Raw genomic sequence first — 21,619 nt, 5'->3', positions numbered from 1 at the left:
GGAATATATTTATTAAACTCAGATTTACAAGATGTCCAGGAAATAATGATCAATCAATTTAATATATATATTGTTTTTTTTATATTGTTTCATTTTAAATGGTAACTGACTGACAGGCTTTCAGCTGAGCTGCTGCCTCTTAATTTCTATCTACAGGTTGAGGAATTAACAGATATAAAACTGTTATGATTATCTTTTCTCATGAAGCTGAAGTCTTTTCTTGTTTCAATTTTTCTGTTCCACCTTAAATAGCAGCAGGAAAACTGAATAGGAATCTGGTGAGTAGGAAACAACTTCAGCCTCATCCGTGTCACTGACATTAACTTACAGTAATCAACAATATATGGCAAGTACAGGCGTCTCTGTTTCTAAATACTAAAAAAAATCTAAAAACAAAGAATATGAAGAATATCCCTCTTGTTCTTTCAAACTCTCGCACTCACTATGAACTGATATTAAACTAGAAACTCTGTTGGTTGAACTAGTTGGCTTATCAGATAATCTTGGTGTTAGTCTAGCCTTAGTTAGCCTAAGTTAGCTAAAGTTAGCTCGTGAAAATGAACAAGCAACCTATTAAAAAACATACCTCCAGCTATAATGACCATAATTTGTCACATTTTATCAATTTTATCATAATTTATCAAGCTGTTCAGTATTCAGTGTGTCCTCCCTCGGCCATTATTACATCTTCCATTGTTGTTGGAAGACTTGCTTTCACTTTAAACAATTCAACAGGGACTTTAGAGGTGTGAAAAAAAAAAAAATCACACGTTCAGTCTTAGATGTTAGTTGCATTTTCTGCTTCAAAGTATCCAAGTAATCCCAATTACACATGCAGATTTGGCTGTTAACCTCCCCCTTCCTCATGCAAGCTTTTGCTGACTGTTTTCAAGATTGGAAGAAAGGAAGAGTTAAAGTGGTGTTAGAGCGCACAAAGGTACAGAGTAAACAAAGGCAGATTTCTTATTATTCTTAGTGTTTTTAATGTAATGCTCCCTGACTTTTCAACAGTACTGTATGTCTCCCTTTTGCTTTAATAAGTTTGAGCTGGCATGGACTCCTGAACAGAGCATCTGACGATCAAATCCATCTGACGCATAGAGTCATCTTAACATATGTTTCAACCGAAGAGATAAGACAAAAAAAAAACGACTAACTATTTTGTTCAAAGGCATCAACACAGTCAATTTCACAAATTTGGTTCAATCTGAATAGTGGCTTAGAAATAGTAAAGAATCTTGAGTAATTCTCTGTTTTACTAGTTTTACTAGTTTAGATTTTAATGTGGACCGCACTGTAGAGTAATGAGCAAAAGCTTTGGCAGGAAAACATGCTCTACAGAGTTAATGCTCAATTATTGTTTATTTGCTGAATGTAACACAATGTGAATAATCTGGCTTTGTGTTTTTCCCCCTCAATATGTTAAATTCAGCACATAATTAGACACTATGCACTGTGGAGGATGTATTAACTTATTTTCACTTAATCAACAAACATGTTATTTTCCCTAGGGGTACATACAACTGTATACACACCATCCACTTTATCAGAATGTATTAGAATATTACTGGCCACTTTATGATGTGTGATTTTATATGTCACTGTATGGGTCTACGGTTAGTGACTACACAGTATGTCAACAACTCTTTTTCACCTTATTATGAAAAAATGATTAGTGGAAGGGCACCATAGACAATGAGGGCCTGATTTTGAGTAAAAGTTGGAGAACATTTTTTTTCCCCTATTAAACATTACTCAGCCATAATCATTGGTGCACACGGGTTTAATGATATAGGACTATAATGATGAAGACCAGTGCTAATACAGTTAAAGTTTTTTTAGCATCGTTAAAGAGTATTCCGTCCAAAACGGTATTATAGCCTCTGGCAGGACACAGAGGACTATTAGTTACTTGACTACCTTAAACACATCGCTTAATTAAAACAAGTATGTGTAATAAAAAAGAAAACACATGAATAAATAAAACAAGTCAGACGAGGAGAAACATCCTCTTGAGAGCACATCTTGTATAATGAAAAATAATAATCTAACTCGAGAGAAAATTGCCAGAGTAGCATAATTAAAGTCAAATTACTGCAGGTCATTTATTGTTTGTCATGCCGTTTACACCCCCACTGCTAATAACGCTAACGTTTACTTAAGTGGTCAGAAAACCTTTTGAAAGTGTCGAGACATTTGTGGAAAAAAAATCTGCAAACTAAATATCTTTCACAGTGGTCAGTACAGGCGCTTTGTGCACTCCTTCAGCGATCATTATCTTTTCAAACATTTTCCATTCATTTGTATTCAATTATTTGCTCACTGAAAATATGCTGGACAAGCACAACGCAGGGCCAAGTTCACACAAGCACTGTTTTATACCAGGACACATTTATTTACAACAGGAAAATTACATCGTAACAGGTGTTCCACAGGCGACAGCCTCCATCAGTTACCTCAGTCGTAGGCCAGCCAACCAGATCTCACAAAGAATTTATAGGAATTATTACAAGCCAGGTTTTTTTTTTGTTTGTTTTTTTTTTGTTGGACTTGGTTTTGATAATTAAACCACATGCAGCTACAAAATTAACAGCGTTATCATCACAGATAAGAAAAGCATTTTGAAACAAGCTGAGAAATTCTCTCAGATGTACAGACTGTAAACTTTCAATCAATCGTGCATGTGTTTAAAAGCACAATCTCAGAAAAAAAGGTGCTAAACTGTCACTGCTGTCTCTGGGATGGTACATTCAAGGGTTCGTCTTCAGCATCTATACTACTTCATTATTCCATGGCACTTATAACTGTATATTGAGTATGCATATTTTTATTGTATTATTGTTCTATTTTTAAATATTAAGTTGTGAAACGTATCTTCTCCCTAGAAGAATTTGTTTGAAAATCTGGTAAATACATTATGTATAATATTCTCTATACATTACTTTTCAAAAAGTGTAGTATTTTATATCAGTGAAACTCAAGTGTAACTGAGTGCTTCACACTAAATTCAGGGCAAAATAATTATTTGTATATATTTCTAGAACAATGTATAAGAATGGAGTTAATAGTTCCTTAAACCAGCACTAAGTACTGTTTAGACTGCAATGTTATGGGATGCTTGCTTATGTCTACAAACATCCAGCCACCCCAAACCAATATTTGTCTTTGAATAAGAAGTTCTGTGACTAACTCGGACACGAGAGGATCAGTGTTAGATGCTGATCCTTTGGCACAAGCCAACTCAGCTCTGCCACATACTGTATATCACACTCATTCAGATCATTGTACCACTGCTTTGGCAAATGGTACCCCACAACCCTGAAGCCAGGAAAATGACTTAAACTAAGATGTCTGCTTATCCTTTATTCTATTCCTAAATTCACAGACAAACAACCATTAAGTTATTTGATGTGTTTGTGATATTGCACATGGAAAAACAGCATGTCACAGCAGTGATTTCATACCGGAATATTTTTATTCAAACCACTATTTTATATTTATAATATATAATATTTACATTTTATGTTTAATCTAAAGATATTTTTGATGTTTGGTTTTTCAGTTTAAGTTGTAAAAATGCATTAAAGTTTCTGGCGTGTGTTAAAAATGATTTAAAATATAATGACATTATTTTAATTTTGTTAATTTTGTTAATAATAAATCTCATCCCAAAATTTTTCAGTGGGCTTACAGAGACAAAAAAGTCATTAAGATAAATGAACAATTAAGTAATTACTTAAAAACAAAAGAATCTATCAAAACAAAATCAGGAAGGACTTTTTGAATGACCTCTTGTCTGGATATGTCCAAGTAAGAAAGTCTAAGGTTAGTGAAACTCTCTTTATATTTCTAAAATATTTGGCTAAAATACTGACATATTTATGTGTTGCAAGAAGATTGCATCAGTGATGTTACTCGTGAAACATGAAGTGCAGGTTATGATGGTCACAGCGCCCAGGGCAGGAGTAATATGAATTCGGGACAGTGGCATATAAATCACTTGCCTGATCGGGCAAGTTGACATTCAGCCATGGGGTAGTTTTGACAGCGAACAATCATACTTGATATGGCCTTTATTTGCTTTTATATACAAAAAAGTCATCTCTGCGGGAAAGATGGTGAGCCTGAAGCCACATTTATCCAATTGTGTTGTTTTTTGGTACTCACTTCTAGTGTAAGATGTGATTACAAATGCTGGCAAAGGTGGAGTATCCAAAAAACTTTTCTCTCAAACAGAAAAACCCTTTACCTGGGAGGTTTTACATAGTTTGTTGTAGTAGTAATAATAGCATTTATTTTATTAATGAATTAATAGTATTATAGAGATTATTTATATATAAATATGTATAATATATATAAATGTTTTGAAAAATTTGTTCAGGACAGTGTCAACTCTGTTTAGGACAGTAGACTTTCAGTCCACATACTTGACTGGGCAAGTACCCTAACTGCCACTGCAATGGTAGTGTGACCCTTATATGAATGACCAGGTGCCATTCTTGGGATATCAATTCAGATTCTGTGCATCTTCAGATTTGAAAAACATTTAATTATAAAGCTTGTGAGGATCATTTGATAGAGAAATAAGAATTTCACTTGCCAGATAAACACCAAATGCTACAAAGCAAATGCTAGCCAGCCATTTCTATCCTTTCATCCAAGCCAGACAGTAGTGTGCAATAGTGTAAACGCTATAATTGTTATATCATTTAAATACGACAGCAAACTGTAGTTCTCAACTTTAAAGAGCCAACTGATTGCAACTCCTCACACACACGCTTGCAACTCTTACAAATTCCATGAGATCTGATTGGAGCCTGAAATCTAGACGAATAATAAAACACCCAAAATCTCTTTAGAGAAAAATGCAGGCAGCCAAGTCCTAGATAAAAAAAAAAGAAAAGAAAAAGACACAAGCAAAGGTTGAGTTTCTATTCAGCTTATGCATAGACAACAACAGAATCTTTGAATAGAAACTCGATTTCAGCTGTGTGTCTGAAATTATGTGGTTCGAAGTGACCTGAAGTGAATGTGTATTGGGGCAGCTTGAAAAAACCACAAAGCTCAGATCAGCTAAATTCAGGTTGACAAGCTGGCGTGCAGCGCATCAAGCACAGACCGAGTTTCAACTCTCTCCTGCGTAAAAGATTTAATCACTGCATCAAATCAAAATAAATAAATAAATAAAAGAACACAGAAAATCTCACTTTAACTTACAAGCTCTCCTCGCACATTAAAACACATTTAAAATCTCTCATATTCATACACACACGATCACAGACGAAACGGAACAAATGCTTCAGTTTCAGCATAAGAGTTCAACATTCATCTGCAGTGATCTTCAATTAAAATCTTTAAATCAAACTCCTGACTGCACCGATGGACTACTGTTGAATTATTTAACATAGGAATGCTGTTATGTTACATTTCATTTATGATTGACATTCAGTAATGGTGAATGTTTGCTATTACTCTAAAAGCAAGTTCTGACCATTAACAGTGACCAATTTTGGATCCTGATCACATGTTTGCTAAATAAACTGAACAAAAAAAAAGTTTGATAACGCTTTACTATAGGGTGCTATTCATAAGGCTGCATGACACTGATACATTTTAATTTTACCTAAAGTAGCCTTTTTGACAGATGATGCCTATTTAACGACAAGCTTATGTAGTTGTCATGTAGCCTTATGAACAGTAACCTACAGTAAAATGTACCAAAGGTTTGTTTACTTTCAGTACTTACAGTAATAAATTGACAGCAGAGATGTTCACAACACACTACATGTCTGAACTGAGTCAACTTAAGTCATGGCCACAACTTAGTGAAGTGATGAATTAGTGAAGCTCAATTACCACGACCACCACAGAACTATCTTGTTCCCATGCTTACAAAGACATGGCCTCAACTTAACTTTCAAAATTGGATTATCTCATTCCCAAAGCTTCATAGCCAGTCATAGCCACAACTGAACTATTTTGGTCCCATGCCATAGTAATATGTAACCACTACTTAACTGTCAAAACTGAATTAACTTGTTTCCACATCTTCTAAGTCACTGTCACAACCTCACTGTCTTGGCCACCACTTAACTATCTTGCTCCCACATCTTAACAAGTCATTGCCATTACTTAACTATTTTGTTTTCATGTCCTACTAAGTTGTAGCCACAACTTAATCTCACGTTTTGATAAATCGCGGCCATGCATCAGTATCCCATTACTACACCTTAGTAAGTTGCAGCCATGCGTTATTTGTATTAGGAATGCATGTCACCAGTCTGTAGTTTATACAGCAAATACGCTAACAGCTAATCCATCTGAAGTTTAAGGTAATCTAATCTGTAATTTGCTAAGACCTCAGCTAAACTAACTGAAAAATTAAGACAAATTAGCTATTATTCTTGCTATTCCTCCTAGCCAAAGTGCACGCTAGCCAACAGTTTTGGGTCAATCTGCCTCTGGCTTGCAGTCTTAATTTAATTTGTTTTGTTTGTTTAATACATTTTGTTGGTGAAGTCAACACTGCTGACTCGAGTGGCCATCATCTTAACAGTGAGATTTTTTTTTGATTGAGAAAGCTTCAGGAAACTTAAGTTTGACATTCTTAGAGCCTCAGTAATGTACTTGTTTAAAATTCTTTTAACCCCCCCCACAAAATGTGAGTATTAAAAAAATATATATCTTAGAGGATAATGCATTTGGGGAAAAAAGCAAACGTAAGATCGATGTGCCGCATTTGCACTAAGAGTTTGTGACTATGAGTTTCATTGGCATTACTCTTAAACACAAAATGTTCATTAGAACTTCACCCAGTAACGGCAGAGCCAGTAGGCCTGGCCACACATATTTTCACAATTCATTAACCAAATTTCTGCACCATACTTACAGCAAACTCTACCTTACCTGATTCTTTATTTGTGGTTTTCTAGGAACACTTGATATACAGTATGTTAGCACTACATTATACACGCATATGTACAAACGAGTGAAATTCATCATAAAATATAGAAAATATAATAACTCAGAATGGCTCACGAAACAGACATTGCCTTTAGCACAACATACTCACATTCACGCACACACAACTTTGCAACGGAAAGTAGAATGCAACAGCAACATGAGTGGCCTTGTGGTTGATAACAAAAATGCCATTTTAATGTCTCTCATGTAAGGATTTTCTTTTGCAGAGTAACTGGTGCCTCGAAATCCAATGAGCACATAGTTAGCATACTCCATAGACACACAAATAGAGTGGTATGGTAAGAAGTCTAGCCAAAAAAACAGCAAAACACCAAGGCTGCCGTTTTGAAGGAACGTGACCCAGAAATGTGGACAAGACATGGCAATCGGATGGTAATGTCCATTGTGATGTCCATGTGGGGACATTTTGGCACATGCCAAATGGTCTTGAAAGCTCTGTGTTATCCACAGAGACCCAACGTGTTTTAATTTGCAAGGACAGAATCAAAGCTGAAGTGGAGGCATGAATATAAAGCCCTACCAACACAAAAAGGTGGCTAAAAACAGAAAATGTCACTCAAAATCAAGTGCCTTCAGCTGGAGCTGCTTCAAATAGAAAGAACAATTAATTTATCACAATAAAAACTCAACTCTCTCTTTTTTTATATATTTATAACATATTTACAGATGCCCCGTATGTGTGCCCTTGATTAGCTGTTCTACTTCTGAGGATTCCAATTACGCTTGTATTTTTCTTTTTACATTTTTTTTCCTGGTGTTTTGGTCTTGTTTGGGCCAGGCTCGGAGCGTCCTCCCAAAGAATGTCCCCCCACATTACGCTTTGCTGTCATCCTGTTTTGTGTGGATGCTGTTGTCGCTGTGCACCTTGATCTCGATCAAGTCCGGCTTGAGGACGTCTTTTCCATTTTCCTCTTTGAGAGGGAGTTTTCTGTAAGCAAAGAGAACATATGCTTAACATCTTTATTCCTTAAAAGGACGTTCCCTAATATAGAGCCACTGGGAGGAACACAGGAATGATAGAGGATGATCATACGTAATACGTTGGATTACGTTGGATGGAGGATGATGGACCAAGAAGAAAGAACACCTACAAAAGCATATGCAATGCCTTAGAAAGGCAATGGATAATATATGTAATGACATTCCCTGCGTCACTGGGGAAAAGTGTAAAGCAACAGTCACACTAGACATTTGCGGTCCCTGTCTTGTTGCGTAATAGGTGTGAGCAAGGTGTGACAGGAAAATTGGCACTAAACAACATCCTTCAATGTGCAGTTAATGATTTAGTAATGATTTGAGGGAGGAAACTGGCCAAGTTGCGTATTAATTTTTAGCTAGCTTGAGAAGAATTACATAAAGTATTGCTTCTAGACTAGGCCTGGGTCCAGGTCACAAGGCCCCTGTAATAAAATGTAAACATCTACACTGATGTCTGGTGGAAACTTAATTTTTCTGCACAGAGAAAAAAATTAACTAATTACAGCTTTGTCGTTGTGTTATAATTCTGACGCTCTTCCAGTCTTTTGTCTGCTTCATTTTCTCCTCCAATCACTTCTAGAAATCTTCTATTACCTCAGTTGAGCTGTCTGCTTTTTGTTTTAATCAGTGAACCAGCTTTGCTGTAAAGATACCTTAAATTTGAAGCTCCAGATATGAGGAGAGGATCTGCAGGACATGAGTGAATAGAGGATGCCCATTTCCAAAGTTAAACGTAAGAAAAAAGGTGCTGATTCATAAACATTTTCCACGCCCACCGCATCTGTATGATTACTTTAGAACAGTTTTGATTGTTTGCTGCTGTTCTTTTATTCATCATTGTTAGGTACACGTCAGCTGAGTTTAATTCATCTCATCTTCATTTAGGTAAATGGGCCTGTTGAGAGTGCAGGCATGTTGTAAGTGTTGCACTGGTCACTGGCTTTATGTTTTGTTTTGTTTTTTTTTTTTTACCCAAGTTTCTCCCCAATTTAGTTGTTTCCAATTCCACCCGCTACTTAGAACTCCCCCAATCACATGATACTACCAATCTCCTGATGACAGGGCCAACGCTTAGACGGTTGTGCCACTCGGGAGCCCCTCACTGGGTTTCTGTTAACCAGTGTTATTGTTAACGTGTGTAACCTATGGTTTTCCTTTTTACCACAGCCACTGGATTATGTAGAATGATGACTGCTCTGCTGCCAACCTCATTTCATTTGGAAAATGTACTGCTTTACAGCCCAGATTGGAAGATTCAAATCTATTCTTACAAAAATAATAAACAATCCCTAGCCACCAAAAAAAGATAGCCAGGTAATGCCCAGGAACCCACAATGTGCTGATCCAGGCCTGGTTTAGACACTGTGAAAAATGAATACCTGCTTTATGGCTGCTTCAGCTTCTGTGAATTATTGGAACTGCTTGTGCCGTTTGTGAACTTTCTTTTAACAGCAGAATGGGCTGTTATTCAGTGAGCTGCACTGGCTAAAAGCTAAATAAGAGTTTCAACAGTGTTACTACTTGACAAATCTATTTCTTTCTCCTCCTGGCCTTTTTCCTGCATTCTCTCTATTAAGCAAAAAGAATGCATTGGATTTGGTGAGAAAGTTCCAATGATTTAATTTCATAACAATTGACTAGTTGTAAAAAGACAGTATTGTATGCCAGCACTCCACGTAACACTCACTCCTGCCATTGTTCACAGGAAAACTCACTGCTGTGTGCCTATGAATGAAATAAAACTCAGACTAGATTCTCAGATAAAGTGCCGAAGTGCATTCAAAATGGAAAGAAAAAAACAATAAATGTGACCTTTTGATTTTATAGCAGTTATCATTAATTAAAACATTGGTCAGTGGTCTCAGTCTTCAAATCCTTCATAGACGTTTTTCACTCTGGAAGTCTGTAATGTTAAACTCCCCATTGTGGCATTTCACAGTGAAATGAATGAAAGTATGGAATTTCACTGTCAAAGTGCTAATGTGACTGGGCCTCTTATTAAGCCATATGCAAGAAGATCATAACAGTATGACTATGATGTTGTTCTACTTGACAGGACGACTTAATAATACCTCTAAAAGTCCAGAATGTCACAGTGAACAAAGAAGAAGCAAAGACAAACACAAAAACTCCAGCCAATATGAATCCAAACTACTCGAAGAACTAATGTTGTGATTAAACTGAAAAAAACAATAAAATTAACAAAACAGTAAGCTACAAAACCACGACCTTCCGGTCCTACAGTATGACTAAACATATTTCAAATGCTTGCAAAGCTAATTGATTCTCTTTCCTGACTACAGTTACTCCTTCGTACTTTTCCATGACAGATCTGCCTCTTACTCTGGCTCAGTTAGAGGAGTTGTCTCATTTGGTTCGTGCACTGGACTGCCGTCCTCTGGGTTAGTTATTCTCTCTTCTTCTGTCCTCATCTCCACAATGGGCTCCTTGGACCCATCACCCCTACTCACACATGCGCACGCACACACACACATACACACACACATCAAGAGGCAGGCATTACGTGCCTGGCAGAAGCTGCTACAGAGACAATGCCATTAGGGATGTGCTTCGCTGGGAATAGGCTGATCCCATATCCTCACTGTTGACAGAAGAGCCTTATGCACTGCGTATAGCCTAAGACCGGTTGCATTCAGAGTTATCTACAAACCCCAGAGGCAGCACAGAAAGAGGCTTTACTTTTCTCTCAAGGCACAATAATCTCACTAATAAGGACTTTACCAGAAAGGCTTTGGGGATGGCTGTCAGTGCATGTTTGCCCTGCTTGTTCTCTACACCTCACAGTCTCTTATTAAATTACCACTCCAATTTAATGGGGGGAAAAAAAAAACTCTGTCCTCTGCCAATTTGTGCAATCTTTATTCCTGGACATAATACCGCATGTCACTTAGTGCTAGGTGGTATATCTATATCAATATATAGGTATTGGTGTCACATGGTAATATTCTATTCTATAAAATAGCGAAGTCTCTGCTGCCTGTACAATGACAGAGATATTTGATGTAGAAAAGAAAAAAGAACAAAATAGTCCAACAGGCCTGGGTAATATCAATAAGTAATTAGCATGATATTTTCACATTAAAATCAGGAGTATCAACATAATTTTACTGGACATAATTTTTCTAGTTTTGGAACTGCATGTCCTCTCCTTCTGGTGTAGGTTCACATGTTTCTTGTTTTAGTACCGCTAGCCAGATTTCTGCCTATCATCAAAGTCATATGCATTTTGTCCCTTCACTTGGCCACAAATTGTCTACTTTAAGAGCAAAAGGGCCATACCAAAATAACTAACCAGTAGCCGTTGCTGTTACAGGACATAGGAGAAGGTGTTTTTCCAAACAGGGCTAAGGAAGTGAGAACTGCTGAATAACCTATAAAGATACTTTGTACTTTGTTTCATCCAGCAACTATATTTCCCACTCTGAACGGCTCAGTCATGTTACACAGGGCTTGCAAAGTTTGTTTCCTGTTGGATTGTTAAAACACGGATGAAAAGAAGTGCAGTGACATGGATGTACGGGTAGCCAACCAGAGCACAACAGACACAAATCTGATTCTTGCAGTCAGCTTAAGCTACTACAGACACCAGGAACTACATATACATGTGGGAGTGTCTGAGGCTAAGGGTGTGTCTCAAAGAACACAATTATTCAGTAGTCAGGGTACTGCCCAGGGAACCAGCCATTTTCTAAGCCTCATTGTCAGAACTGTTTCAGTGCACTTGAACTTCTGGCATCTGAAATTCCCAATTTATCAATCATGATCAGTTTTCTATGAATTGAAATATTGACAGCAACCTGCAAGCTACTTAGCTGATTTAACTTTGCTTACATGCCTTGACATTAATGTTTACCAATATGACTACCTATTCTATCTACAAAATACTACACTACAGTGGGGCAAAAAAGTATTTAGTGAGCCACTGATTGTGCAAGTTCTCCTACTTAGAAAGATGAGAGAGCTCTGTAATTTTCATCATAGGTTCACTTCAACTATGAGAGACAAAATGAGAAAAAACAGTCCAGGAAATCACACTGTAGGATTTTTAAAGAATTTATTTGTAAATTATGGTGGAAAATAAGTATTTGGTCAATAACAAAAGTTCAACTCAATACTTTGTAACATAACCTTTGTTGGCAGTGACAGAGGTCAAACGTTTCCTGCAAGTCTTCACCAGGTTTGCACACTGTAGCTGGTATTTTGGCCCATTCCTCCTGCAGATCTCCTCTAGAGCAGTGATGTTTTGGGGCTGTCGCTGGGCAACACAGACTTTCAACTCCCTCCATAAATGGACAAACAACACTATGGGGTTGAGGTCTGGAGACTGGCTAGGCCACTCCAGGACCTTGAAATGCTTTTTACGGAGCCACTCCTTTGTTGCCCGAGCGGTGTGTTTGGGATCATTGTCATGCTGGAAGACCCAGCCACGTTCCATCTTCAATACTCACTGATGGAAGGAGGTTTTGGCTTAAAATCTCACGATACATGGCCCCGTTCATTCTTCCCTTAACACGGATCAGTTGTCCTGTCCCCTTTGCAGAAAAACAGCTCCAAAGCCTGATGTTTCCACCTCCATGCTTCACAGTAGGTATGGTGTTCTTGGGATGCAACTCAGCATTCTTCTTCCTCCAAACACTTGAGTTGAGTTTTTTTCCAAAAAGTTCTATTTTGATCCTCTTCTGGATCATCCATATGCTCTTTGGCAAACTTCAGATGGGCCTGGACATGAACTGGCTTAAGCAGGGGGACACGCCTGGCACTGCAGGATTGAGTCCCTCTTGGCGTAGTGTGTTACTGATGGTAGCCTTTGTTACTTTGGTCCCAGCTCTCTGCAGGTCATTCATGAGGTCCCTCCGTGTAGTTCTGGGATTTTTGTTCACCGTTCTCATGATCATTTTGACCCCATGGGATGAGATCTTGCGTGGGGCCCCAGATCGAGGGAGATTATCAATGGTCTTGTATTTCTTCCATTTTCGTACAATTGCTCCCACAGTTGATTTATTCACACCAACCTGCTTGGCTATTGTAGATTCACTCTTCCCAGCCTGGTGCAGGTCTACAATTTTCTTTCTGGTGTCCTTCGACAGCTCTTTGGTCTTGGCCATGGTTGAGTTTGGAGTCTGACTGTTTGAGGCTGTGGACAGGTGTCTTTTATACAGATAACGAGGTCAAACAGGTGCCATTAATACAGGTAACGAGTGGAGGACAGAAGAGCTTCTTAAAGAAGAAGTTACAGGTCTGTGAGAGCCAGAAATCTTGCTTGTTTGTGGGTGACCAAATAATTATTTTCCACCATAATTTACAAATAAGTTCTTTAAAAATCCTACAATGTGATTTCCTGGACTGTTTTTTCTCATTTTGTCTCTCATAGTTGAAGTGTACCTATGATGAAAATTACAGACGTCTCTCATCTTTTTAAGTAGGAGAACTTGCACAATCAGTGGCTGACTAAATACTTTTTGCCCCACTGTATATCTAGAGTAATAATATAATAGAAATGCTATTTCACATGTACTGCACTTAATTCACTTCATGAACAGAAAATTACATTAAAGGTAGCTAATACGCTAACAGGCTAACAAGGCCCCTTCGGATATATTCAGTTACAGCCTTTAAGTTTAAATATTTACAGCAAGGATCAGATAAAGCTGCTGTGAAGGGCTGAGGTAAACCAATGAATAGCAATGTTAACTGAATTCTTTAATTGCATGAAAAAAGGCTTAACTGCATTGGACATTGTTACATGTGACTGACGTCCAAATAATACCAAATAATAATGTCCATAAAACAACTGAAATATCCCATCATAAAAATGACAGTACGACCAAACACAGCACAGTGGATGAGCTTCCCAGTTGATGACGTTGGTACTATGTCAATGTGTATTGTCTCTACATCCATGTTACACATAACTGCTGTCCCACCTCCAGGGACCCAGCCAGCACCCAAAATCATATTTACTGGTTACCTAATCAGCGCTACACCCTGAACCTGTGTACAAATTGAGACACAGCTCAAGACAATTCAGCGTTAAATGACGCACAAAAAAGACGATTGGGTGCTAATAACTCCCCCTTGAGAAGAAATTCCAGACTGCTGTATGTACAAAAGTAAATGAGTTTCCAAAGTCATGTCTACATAGGTTGAATATATTTTTTAAAAACCTTCTCTGGATTTCAGCTACAGATGTGTGTGGGAAACCATGAAATAATATATTTTTGTAATTTTATAACTCACCAGAACCACTGGGACACTTAAACTGTTCAGAAAATGCTTTGATTTTTCCTCAGACAATATGTTGCACTCTGGGAAACCCCTAGCTTGGAAAGTGAAAAATTTACTACCACAGTCTAAAGTCTGCTCTATAACAATTCTTTGTTTTAAGAGAAAACAGGAATAAAAGATTGCATGTAGATATTATTTAATAATCCTATATCTAGTTATATTTCTTGATCACCCAGGCCAGGCCTACAAACCAATCCAAACAGGGTGGCAGTCCTCAGGGATCATGGGTTTATTAACTTTATTAAGGCAAACTTAAATATCATGACATTACACTGTCATAAATAAATGCTTCTGGAAAAACTGTGACATACCAATACCAATATTATACCGATAATACTAATATCACCCAGCACTAACGACACTGAAACGGGCCATCCGGCACATCGTTATCAAAAGTCTAATCCTTGCCACTTCCTCACTCTGTGCTTTAATAAAATAATCAGGACAACCACTGACCTTTTAAACCAAATGCCCCTCATTAGAGAACATTAAATTCCTTCCAAGAACTGAGACATTTCCCCTCCAGGCTGTCTGAAATTCCTGGGTATGGCTGTGTAAAAGAATGGACACCTTCCCTCTGTGATAATTGCACAGTTCAGAAAGGAGATGACTAATAGACTGACAAAACTTGGCATTAACTTTAACAAAAGCCATCATTAAATTTCCATCACTTACCATGGGTAGGCTAAATGCTGTCTGTCAATCAAAAGCGACTTTCCAAAGACCCCCATTCTTCATGTGTATTTTAAATAAGAAACGCTATACACTATATCAAATCTCTCCTCTTAGTCAACGTGGGTTTGATTACTTACAGAAAAAACAAAAGCGAAAACAAACACCTCAACAAGTTTACGCAGAACATAAAAGGACATAAAAAAGTGGGGAAAAAACAGACTGGTTTAATAGATGTTGTGACAGATTAGAGGTGGGCAATATGGTGATATTTTACTGTTATCACGTTGAATTCTGTCATGATATTGTAGTCATTGTCAGACTGAATGACTTAGCACAGGGAACATAGGAGACACGTGAATCCTTTAGAGCTTGTACAAGAAAATAGACTTGAGCTGATTGACCTTCCAATTGTGGATGGATTTTATAGTTATTTATAGTTATTTTATAGTTATTTGCTGCTGCAAATCAAGTCATAAATCAAATCAAGGATAATTTAAATGGAGGGAAATGTTGTGTTAAGTAATTAAATTTGTCTCGCAATCTTTGTTTTCTTTTAATGTGTATGTCTGTATCAGTCTAAATATACTGACTGGCCACTTCAATAAAAAAACTTTCTTGTATCTACATACTTTGTCCATTGTATTTAATTGTATTTAAATTATATTTATATTATATACAATTATATTTAATTGTAGATCTACAATTACAGACTGCAGCAACAGCCACAGAACAAGTATTATTTGGGTGGTGGATCATGTGTTGTTCTGGACCTCTGCATCACTGCTGGACTGAGAACCAAAAATACCAACCAAAAATATCCAGCCAAAACATCCTATTGATGTTAATGAAAAGTAAAAATCACTGTATCTATGGCATAGTTTGTCCTGTGTACTGTGCATCGCGAAGATGTCTTCAAGTATCACATGATTACTCTTTAATCATATAGCCCACCTCTGTGACCGACTAATGAGGTGTGTCTGGTTGAACAGGTGTACTACACTACGTAACATGTAACACAGCAGGACAGTCAGTAGTAAAATGGTCTGGTTAAGCCTGGGCTGAACTCACAGGTAGGCTGCCTTGCCCTCCTCCAGCTCTTTGCCTTTGCTGCTGGTGGCAGTCTTCTTGCTGCAAAGCTTCCGGGAGATGCACATGAGCAGACCGCACTGGCGCAGGAAGAAACAGCTGACATCAACCAGCACCAGCAGGAGCAGAAGGCCGGCCAGCCCCAGACCCACCACTGCGCCCAGTCCGAGGCCGCTGAACAGGGAGTCTGCTGAGACAGAGCAGAAGAAGCATAGTCATCAGTTGCTGAATGTCTTACCTAGTTCAAGGCTTAATTGATCACATCAGGTTCCACACTTTCTTTTGTGGCTACTGTTCAGAGAACAAACTTTACAGCTTTACCAGGGAGGTCTGCAAGTCACTTAATTCGAGTCGGGGAAGGTATCTGAAGGAGCAAGTCCACGCTCTGGTCTTTAGTACAGAATATTCGTTTTTAGTTCAATACAGCTTAAAATAACCAGCCTTTCATTATAGATAAAATGTTCAGTTCTGTCTTTCAGACTGATATGCTACATGCAGTAAATGTGGTGTTTAAAGGAAAGAGGCAAAACAGCTTAAAACGTTTTGTTAGTCTGAAGTTTGTACAGTTAGTAATCTGTCTAGCTAGAATAACAGCTAAACCAGCAGACGTTTTAAAGGAATTTGATCTTTAACTTACTTCAGTCAGATTAACTACTGCACTTGCTTGCATACTCAAGGGTGACTTGCAAGTCCCCATCTCTGCTCAATAGCACATTGCCTTTTCCAATACTAATATTAACACGATTTTAAAAATCTGATATTTTCTCTTTAAAAACAACTAAGCATTAAAAATAATTCATATAAAAATCTAAAAGTAGGCTATGCTACCCAAACAACTGAAATGCTGCAAGAAGAAATATACAGCTAACAATATCACATTAATCAATGTGAATGTGCACTATTTCAGGTCAGATTTGTTACAAGACACTGGCATCAAATAAATACATTAAATCAATCAAAGTCAATCTAAATGTAGATTCTAATTATTATTAGTTTGTATGCATGTAAAGGTCACACTGTAAAGATAGATCAGCTTCTATTTCAGTGTTGTTTTCACTGAGCAGCTTGACTTTACAGATATATACTCACTGGCCAATTTGAAAAGGTAGACATCCCTTGTTTGTACACTGACTGTCAGTTTTATCAGGTCCACTTAACATACAAGTGCAATAGTCAGGACCCCCACAGGACCACCACCGGGCAGATTTTATTTGGGTGGTATATCATTCTCAGCACTGCAATAACACTGACATGGTAAAATATAAGGCCAGTGTCACTGCAGTGATAAGAATGATCCACCACCCAAATAATGCCTGCTCAGTGGTGATCTTGTGGGGGTCCTGACTTTTGATGAGAGGGGTAAAGAGAGGCTAAGATGGGCTGCAATCCGGAATTATAGAACTACAAAGTGCCTATACGATATGTGGACCTGATAAAATGGGCAATGAGTGTAGATATAAGATAGGTGTATTTAATAAAACAGTCAGTCAGTGCAGCTCAACATATCAAGCTTCGTTTTTTTTTAATAATGACAAATCCATCAGCCTATAAATTACTGGCCTATAAATAAGATGTTTATCCCTGACCTTGATTACACATAAACATAAAAAAAAACTATCTAAAGACATTTAACATTAACTTTAAATTTAAGTTTAGGTACACTATATTTCCAAGAATATTCAGTCATCTGCCTTCACATGCATATGAATGAGTGATATCCTAATCTTAATCCATAGGGTTTAATATGATGTCGGCTCACCCTTTGCAACTATAACAGCTTCAACTTTTCAGGGAAGGCTTTCCGCCAGGTTTAGGAGTGTGTTTATGGGAATTTCTGACCATTCTTCCAGAAGCGCATTTGTGAGGTCAGACATGTTGGATAAAAAGGCCTGGCTCACAGTCTCCACTCTAATTCATCCCAAAGGTGTTCTATCAGGTTGAGCTCAGGACTCTGTGCAGTCCAGTCAAGTTCTTCCACACCAAACTCGCTCATCCATGTTTTTACGGACCTTGCTTTGTGCACTGGTGCGCAGTCATGTTGAAACAGGAAGGGGCCGTCCCCAAACTGTTCTCAAAAAGTTGGGAGCATGAAATTGTCCAAAAATTTAAACTATGGGGCCGAGCCCAACTCCTAAAAACCTCACACCATAATCCCACCTCCACCAAACTTTACACTTGGTACAACGCAGTCAGACAAGTACTGTTCTCCTGGAAACCGCCAAACTCAGACTCATCTATCAGATTGCCAGACAGAGAAGCGTGATTTGCCACTCCACACAACACGTCTCCACTGCTCTAGAGCCCAGTGGCGGAGCTTTACACCACTGCATTCGACGCTTTGTATTGCACTTGGTGATGTAAGGCTCGGATGCAGCTGCTAGGTCATGGAAACCCATTCCATGAAGCTCTCTACGCACTGTTCTTGAGCTAATCTGAAGGTCACATGAAGTTTGGAGGTCTGTAGTGACTGACTCTGCAGAAAGTTGATTATCTCTGCGCACTATGTACCTCAGCATCCGCTGACCCTGCACTTGCATTTTACATGGCCTATCACTTCGTGGCTGAGTTGCTGTTGCTCTCTACGCTGCTCTTGAGCTAATCTGAAGGCCACACGAAGTTTGGTGTGCGCACTATGTGCCTCAGCATCTACTGACCCCACACTGTCATTTTAGGTGGCCTACCACTGAGTTGCTGTTGTTCTCAATTGCTTCCACTTTGTTATAATACCACTGACAGTTGACTGTGGAATATTAAGTAGTGAGGAAATTTCATGACTGGACTTGTTGCACAAGTGACGTCCTATCACAGTACCACGCTGGAATTCACTGAGCTCCTGAGAGCGACCCATTCTTTCACTAATGTTTGTAGAAGCAGTCTGCAGGCTTGGTTTTATACACCTGTGGCCATGGAAGAGAATCATTTGGATGGATGACTACTTTTGGAAATATAGCGTATGTTTAGAAGCATTTGTATGCAATCTCAATGTTTTAATGTAGCATCCTGGGATTAGAAGCCATTTGAATTTGATAAGTAATGTTTCATAGCTGAAGGGCCCAACATTTCCTGTTGGGTTGAATTCAATTTGATGACAGGGGCCTTTGGATGAACGTTTAAAAATGCATTTGCACTTAATAAATAAAGGAGAGGAAATGTTATTCAGTTGAAAGAGCTAAATGAAGCCCTTAAATGCTCTTCCAATAATTACTAAGTCTTGTCTCATGAATGGGAAACCATTTCCTATGTTTACTGAAAGCCATAGTTATCCCTGTCAAGCACTCTCTCGAGCCTGCATCTAAAGTTCAATGCCAGCTTTGAGGACAGTACTTTATAGCTTCTCTCAAAGATGTTTTGATCTTTGTTGTGCAGGAAGAAATCAAAGGGTTATTCGCAACACCTTCGCAATGTGGAGAACCTGAGGCCGGTTGGAGGAAGCTTGTTCACACCTAGTTTTTGATTCTTTACTGTGTAAAGTACTGACGAAAAGCCTAGACCTGAAGCATAAACAAGATCTTATCTAAAAGTGGCTAAAACACACTGTACAATCAAATAAACCGAAGATGAAGCAAAATGCGCTTGGCTTGGAGATGGTGAACTATGACACACTTTGGTCAACAGTGCTGTATAAATCGAAATTTTAAGTTTCATAAGGTCTCTGGTGATCCTTATCTCTAAGGAAAAGCAAAAAGGAAGCAAGCTTTAAACACAGCAAACAGCATCAAAGCGCTGTTCACACATTTAGGTTAACGGAACGCACCCAAGATAGGGCATAAGGACAAATAGCTGACATCAAAGGCAGCAAAGTCAATAGTTTTTACCCACCAGAGGTCCTGGACTAATGAAAAAGTCTTGTGTTTGTTCACAGCACACAATCTAAACTGGGAGATAACGGTTATTTTTGCAGCAAGGGGTCTCATGTTGATACCTAATTCATTCAGTCTTTCAATTTGGAGTGTTATTTATGTTTGCTGTTTGTTGATGCCATACTGAGTTTAACTTTACTCTTTTTGCTGGATTTGGCAACTCATTAGTCCATAGAGTGGCTGAGCTCTGAGAGGCTATTACTACAGATTGCTAGTTACTGATGAACACCTATTCATGGAGTTGTGGCAAGTAAGCTGATGATTTAAGCTAACTTGGCAATGAAACTGTGAAAATGTAATGCCTCATTCTTGGTGTACATATACACATTCATAATTCAGCTCTGCTGAAAGAAGGTGAGCTAACTGCAATGTGATCTTTACTTGCTATGGCAGTGGTTGCCAGTCCTGCTCTGATGAGATCTTTAGATTAGTGGTCCACATGAGGATTTTTCAATGGGCACAACCTAAACCTTGTCCTCATCTGCTGGAGAAATGGCATCTTTGTTATCATTAATTGATACTGTCAACTGACACTGATAAAGGGCTACATTCTTCAAATACAGTTCCATATAACTTGGAACTATCAATGAAATGCAGATAAAATAGTGAAATGTTTATAAAGCCACTGTGTCCAGTGTTTGAATGAAAACACAATGTTTATTATTAGCAATTTAAGACTAGAAACATTGTGGAATGTTCAAAAACATTCTAAACAGGTGATGTATTCACGCTTGGGTATAAAAGGAGCATCCAGGAAGGCCTAGTCATTCCTCAGTGAGTGCAAGAATGAATGGTATTTTACACTCTACAGTGCATAATAAACAGATATAGGGACTGTGGAAAAGCAGCACATCACATCCTTTTTGCCTTCATCTTGCTCTAACAATGAATAGCTAAGGCTTGTTCTGCTAGTATTTTATTTGCTGTTTCATGACACACGATTGATTCATGTGATGTTACTCATTAGGATGTGTGCGTGTGGGACATCTCAGGACATGGGTTCATTCACATTAATGACAAATTTAAGTCATGTACCTAAATGAGTATAAACCATCATGCTGAAGAGATGAGCAAAAAATTGGATTTTGAGCAGTGAGGCTTGTAATGTGAACGTTAACTACAACCCCAATTCCAATGAAGTTGGGACGTTGTGTAAAACAAATAAAAACAGAATACGATTATTTGCAAATCCTTTTAGGGGTGTTAGGGGTGTACTTTGTGTAATAAATCTTGCTTTTCTCACCGTATGTGTCCGCCTCCTCGCTTCACATTACATGATGTTTATGATGGCCATAAAGCTTTTTTTTTTTTGTGTGTGTTGCTACAAAGCATTAAACATCACTGTAAATAAATAACAAATACATCAAGTTTAGATCCCAGCCAGGAAACCAGCCATTAGGGGTGTACTTTGTGTACTGGTGCCGGTCCCAGGCCCGGATAAAAGGTGAGGGTTGCGTCAGGAAGGGCATCCGGCGTAAAACTTGTGCCAGAACTATCATGCGGATCACAAATATGATTGCCATACTGGATCGGTCGAGGCCTGGGTTAACAACGACCGCCTCCGGTGCTGTTGACCAGCAGGGTGCCGGTGCAAATTGGACTACTGTAGGTCGAAGACCATCAAAGAGGAGAGGAGGAAGGTGGGTTAGAAGGCAGCAAGAGAGAAGGAAAGGCAGGAGTGTGGAGGTTAGAGTAGGTACTCTGAACATAGGGACAATGACTGGTAAAGG

General features: G+C 38.4%; 1 protein-coding gene across 3 annotated transcripts in view; it reads right to left on the bottom strand.

The window, feature by feature from the left end:
* Positions 1-2,372: 2,372 nt before the first annotated feature.
* zgc:152904 (uncharacterized protein LOC767777 homolog) overlaps positions 2,373-21,619 on the bottom strand; it is a 450,981-nt gene continuing 431,734 nt past the window's right edge. Inside the window, exons 16-18 of one of the 3 annotated variants that reach the window (XM_017701911.2) lie at positions 16,012-16,219; positions 10,306-10,425; positions 2,373-7,912 (exon numbers count right to left, since the gene is read on the bottom strand). In XM_017701911.2, the coding sequence (XP_017557400.1) occupies positions 7,798-7,912; positions 10,306-10,425; positions 16,012-16,219 (443 nt within the window). In that variant the 3' untranslated portion in view covers positions 2,373-7,797. The remainder of the gene's footprint in view (positions 7,913-10,305; positions 10,426-16,011; positions 16,220-21,619) is intronic. The other 2 variants (XM_017701912.2, XM_017701913.2) reach the window with 2 other exon arrangements.

The sequence above is a fragment of the Pygocentrus nattereri genome, chromosome 12, assembly GCF_015220715.1.
Source record: "Pygocentrus nattereri isolate fPygNat1 chromosome 12, fPygNat1.pri, whole genome shotgun sequence".
In the NCBI taxonomy this organism is placed as follows: Eukaryota; Metazoa; Chordata; class Actinopteri; order Characiformes; family Serrasalmidae; genus Pygocentrus; species Pygocentrus nattereri.
The sequence above is the reverse complement of the archived record's forward strand: the minus strand, read 5'-3'. Positions and strand labels throughout refer to the sequence as shown.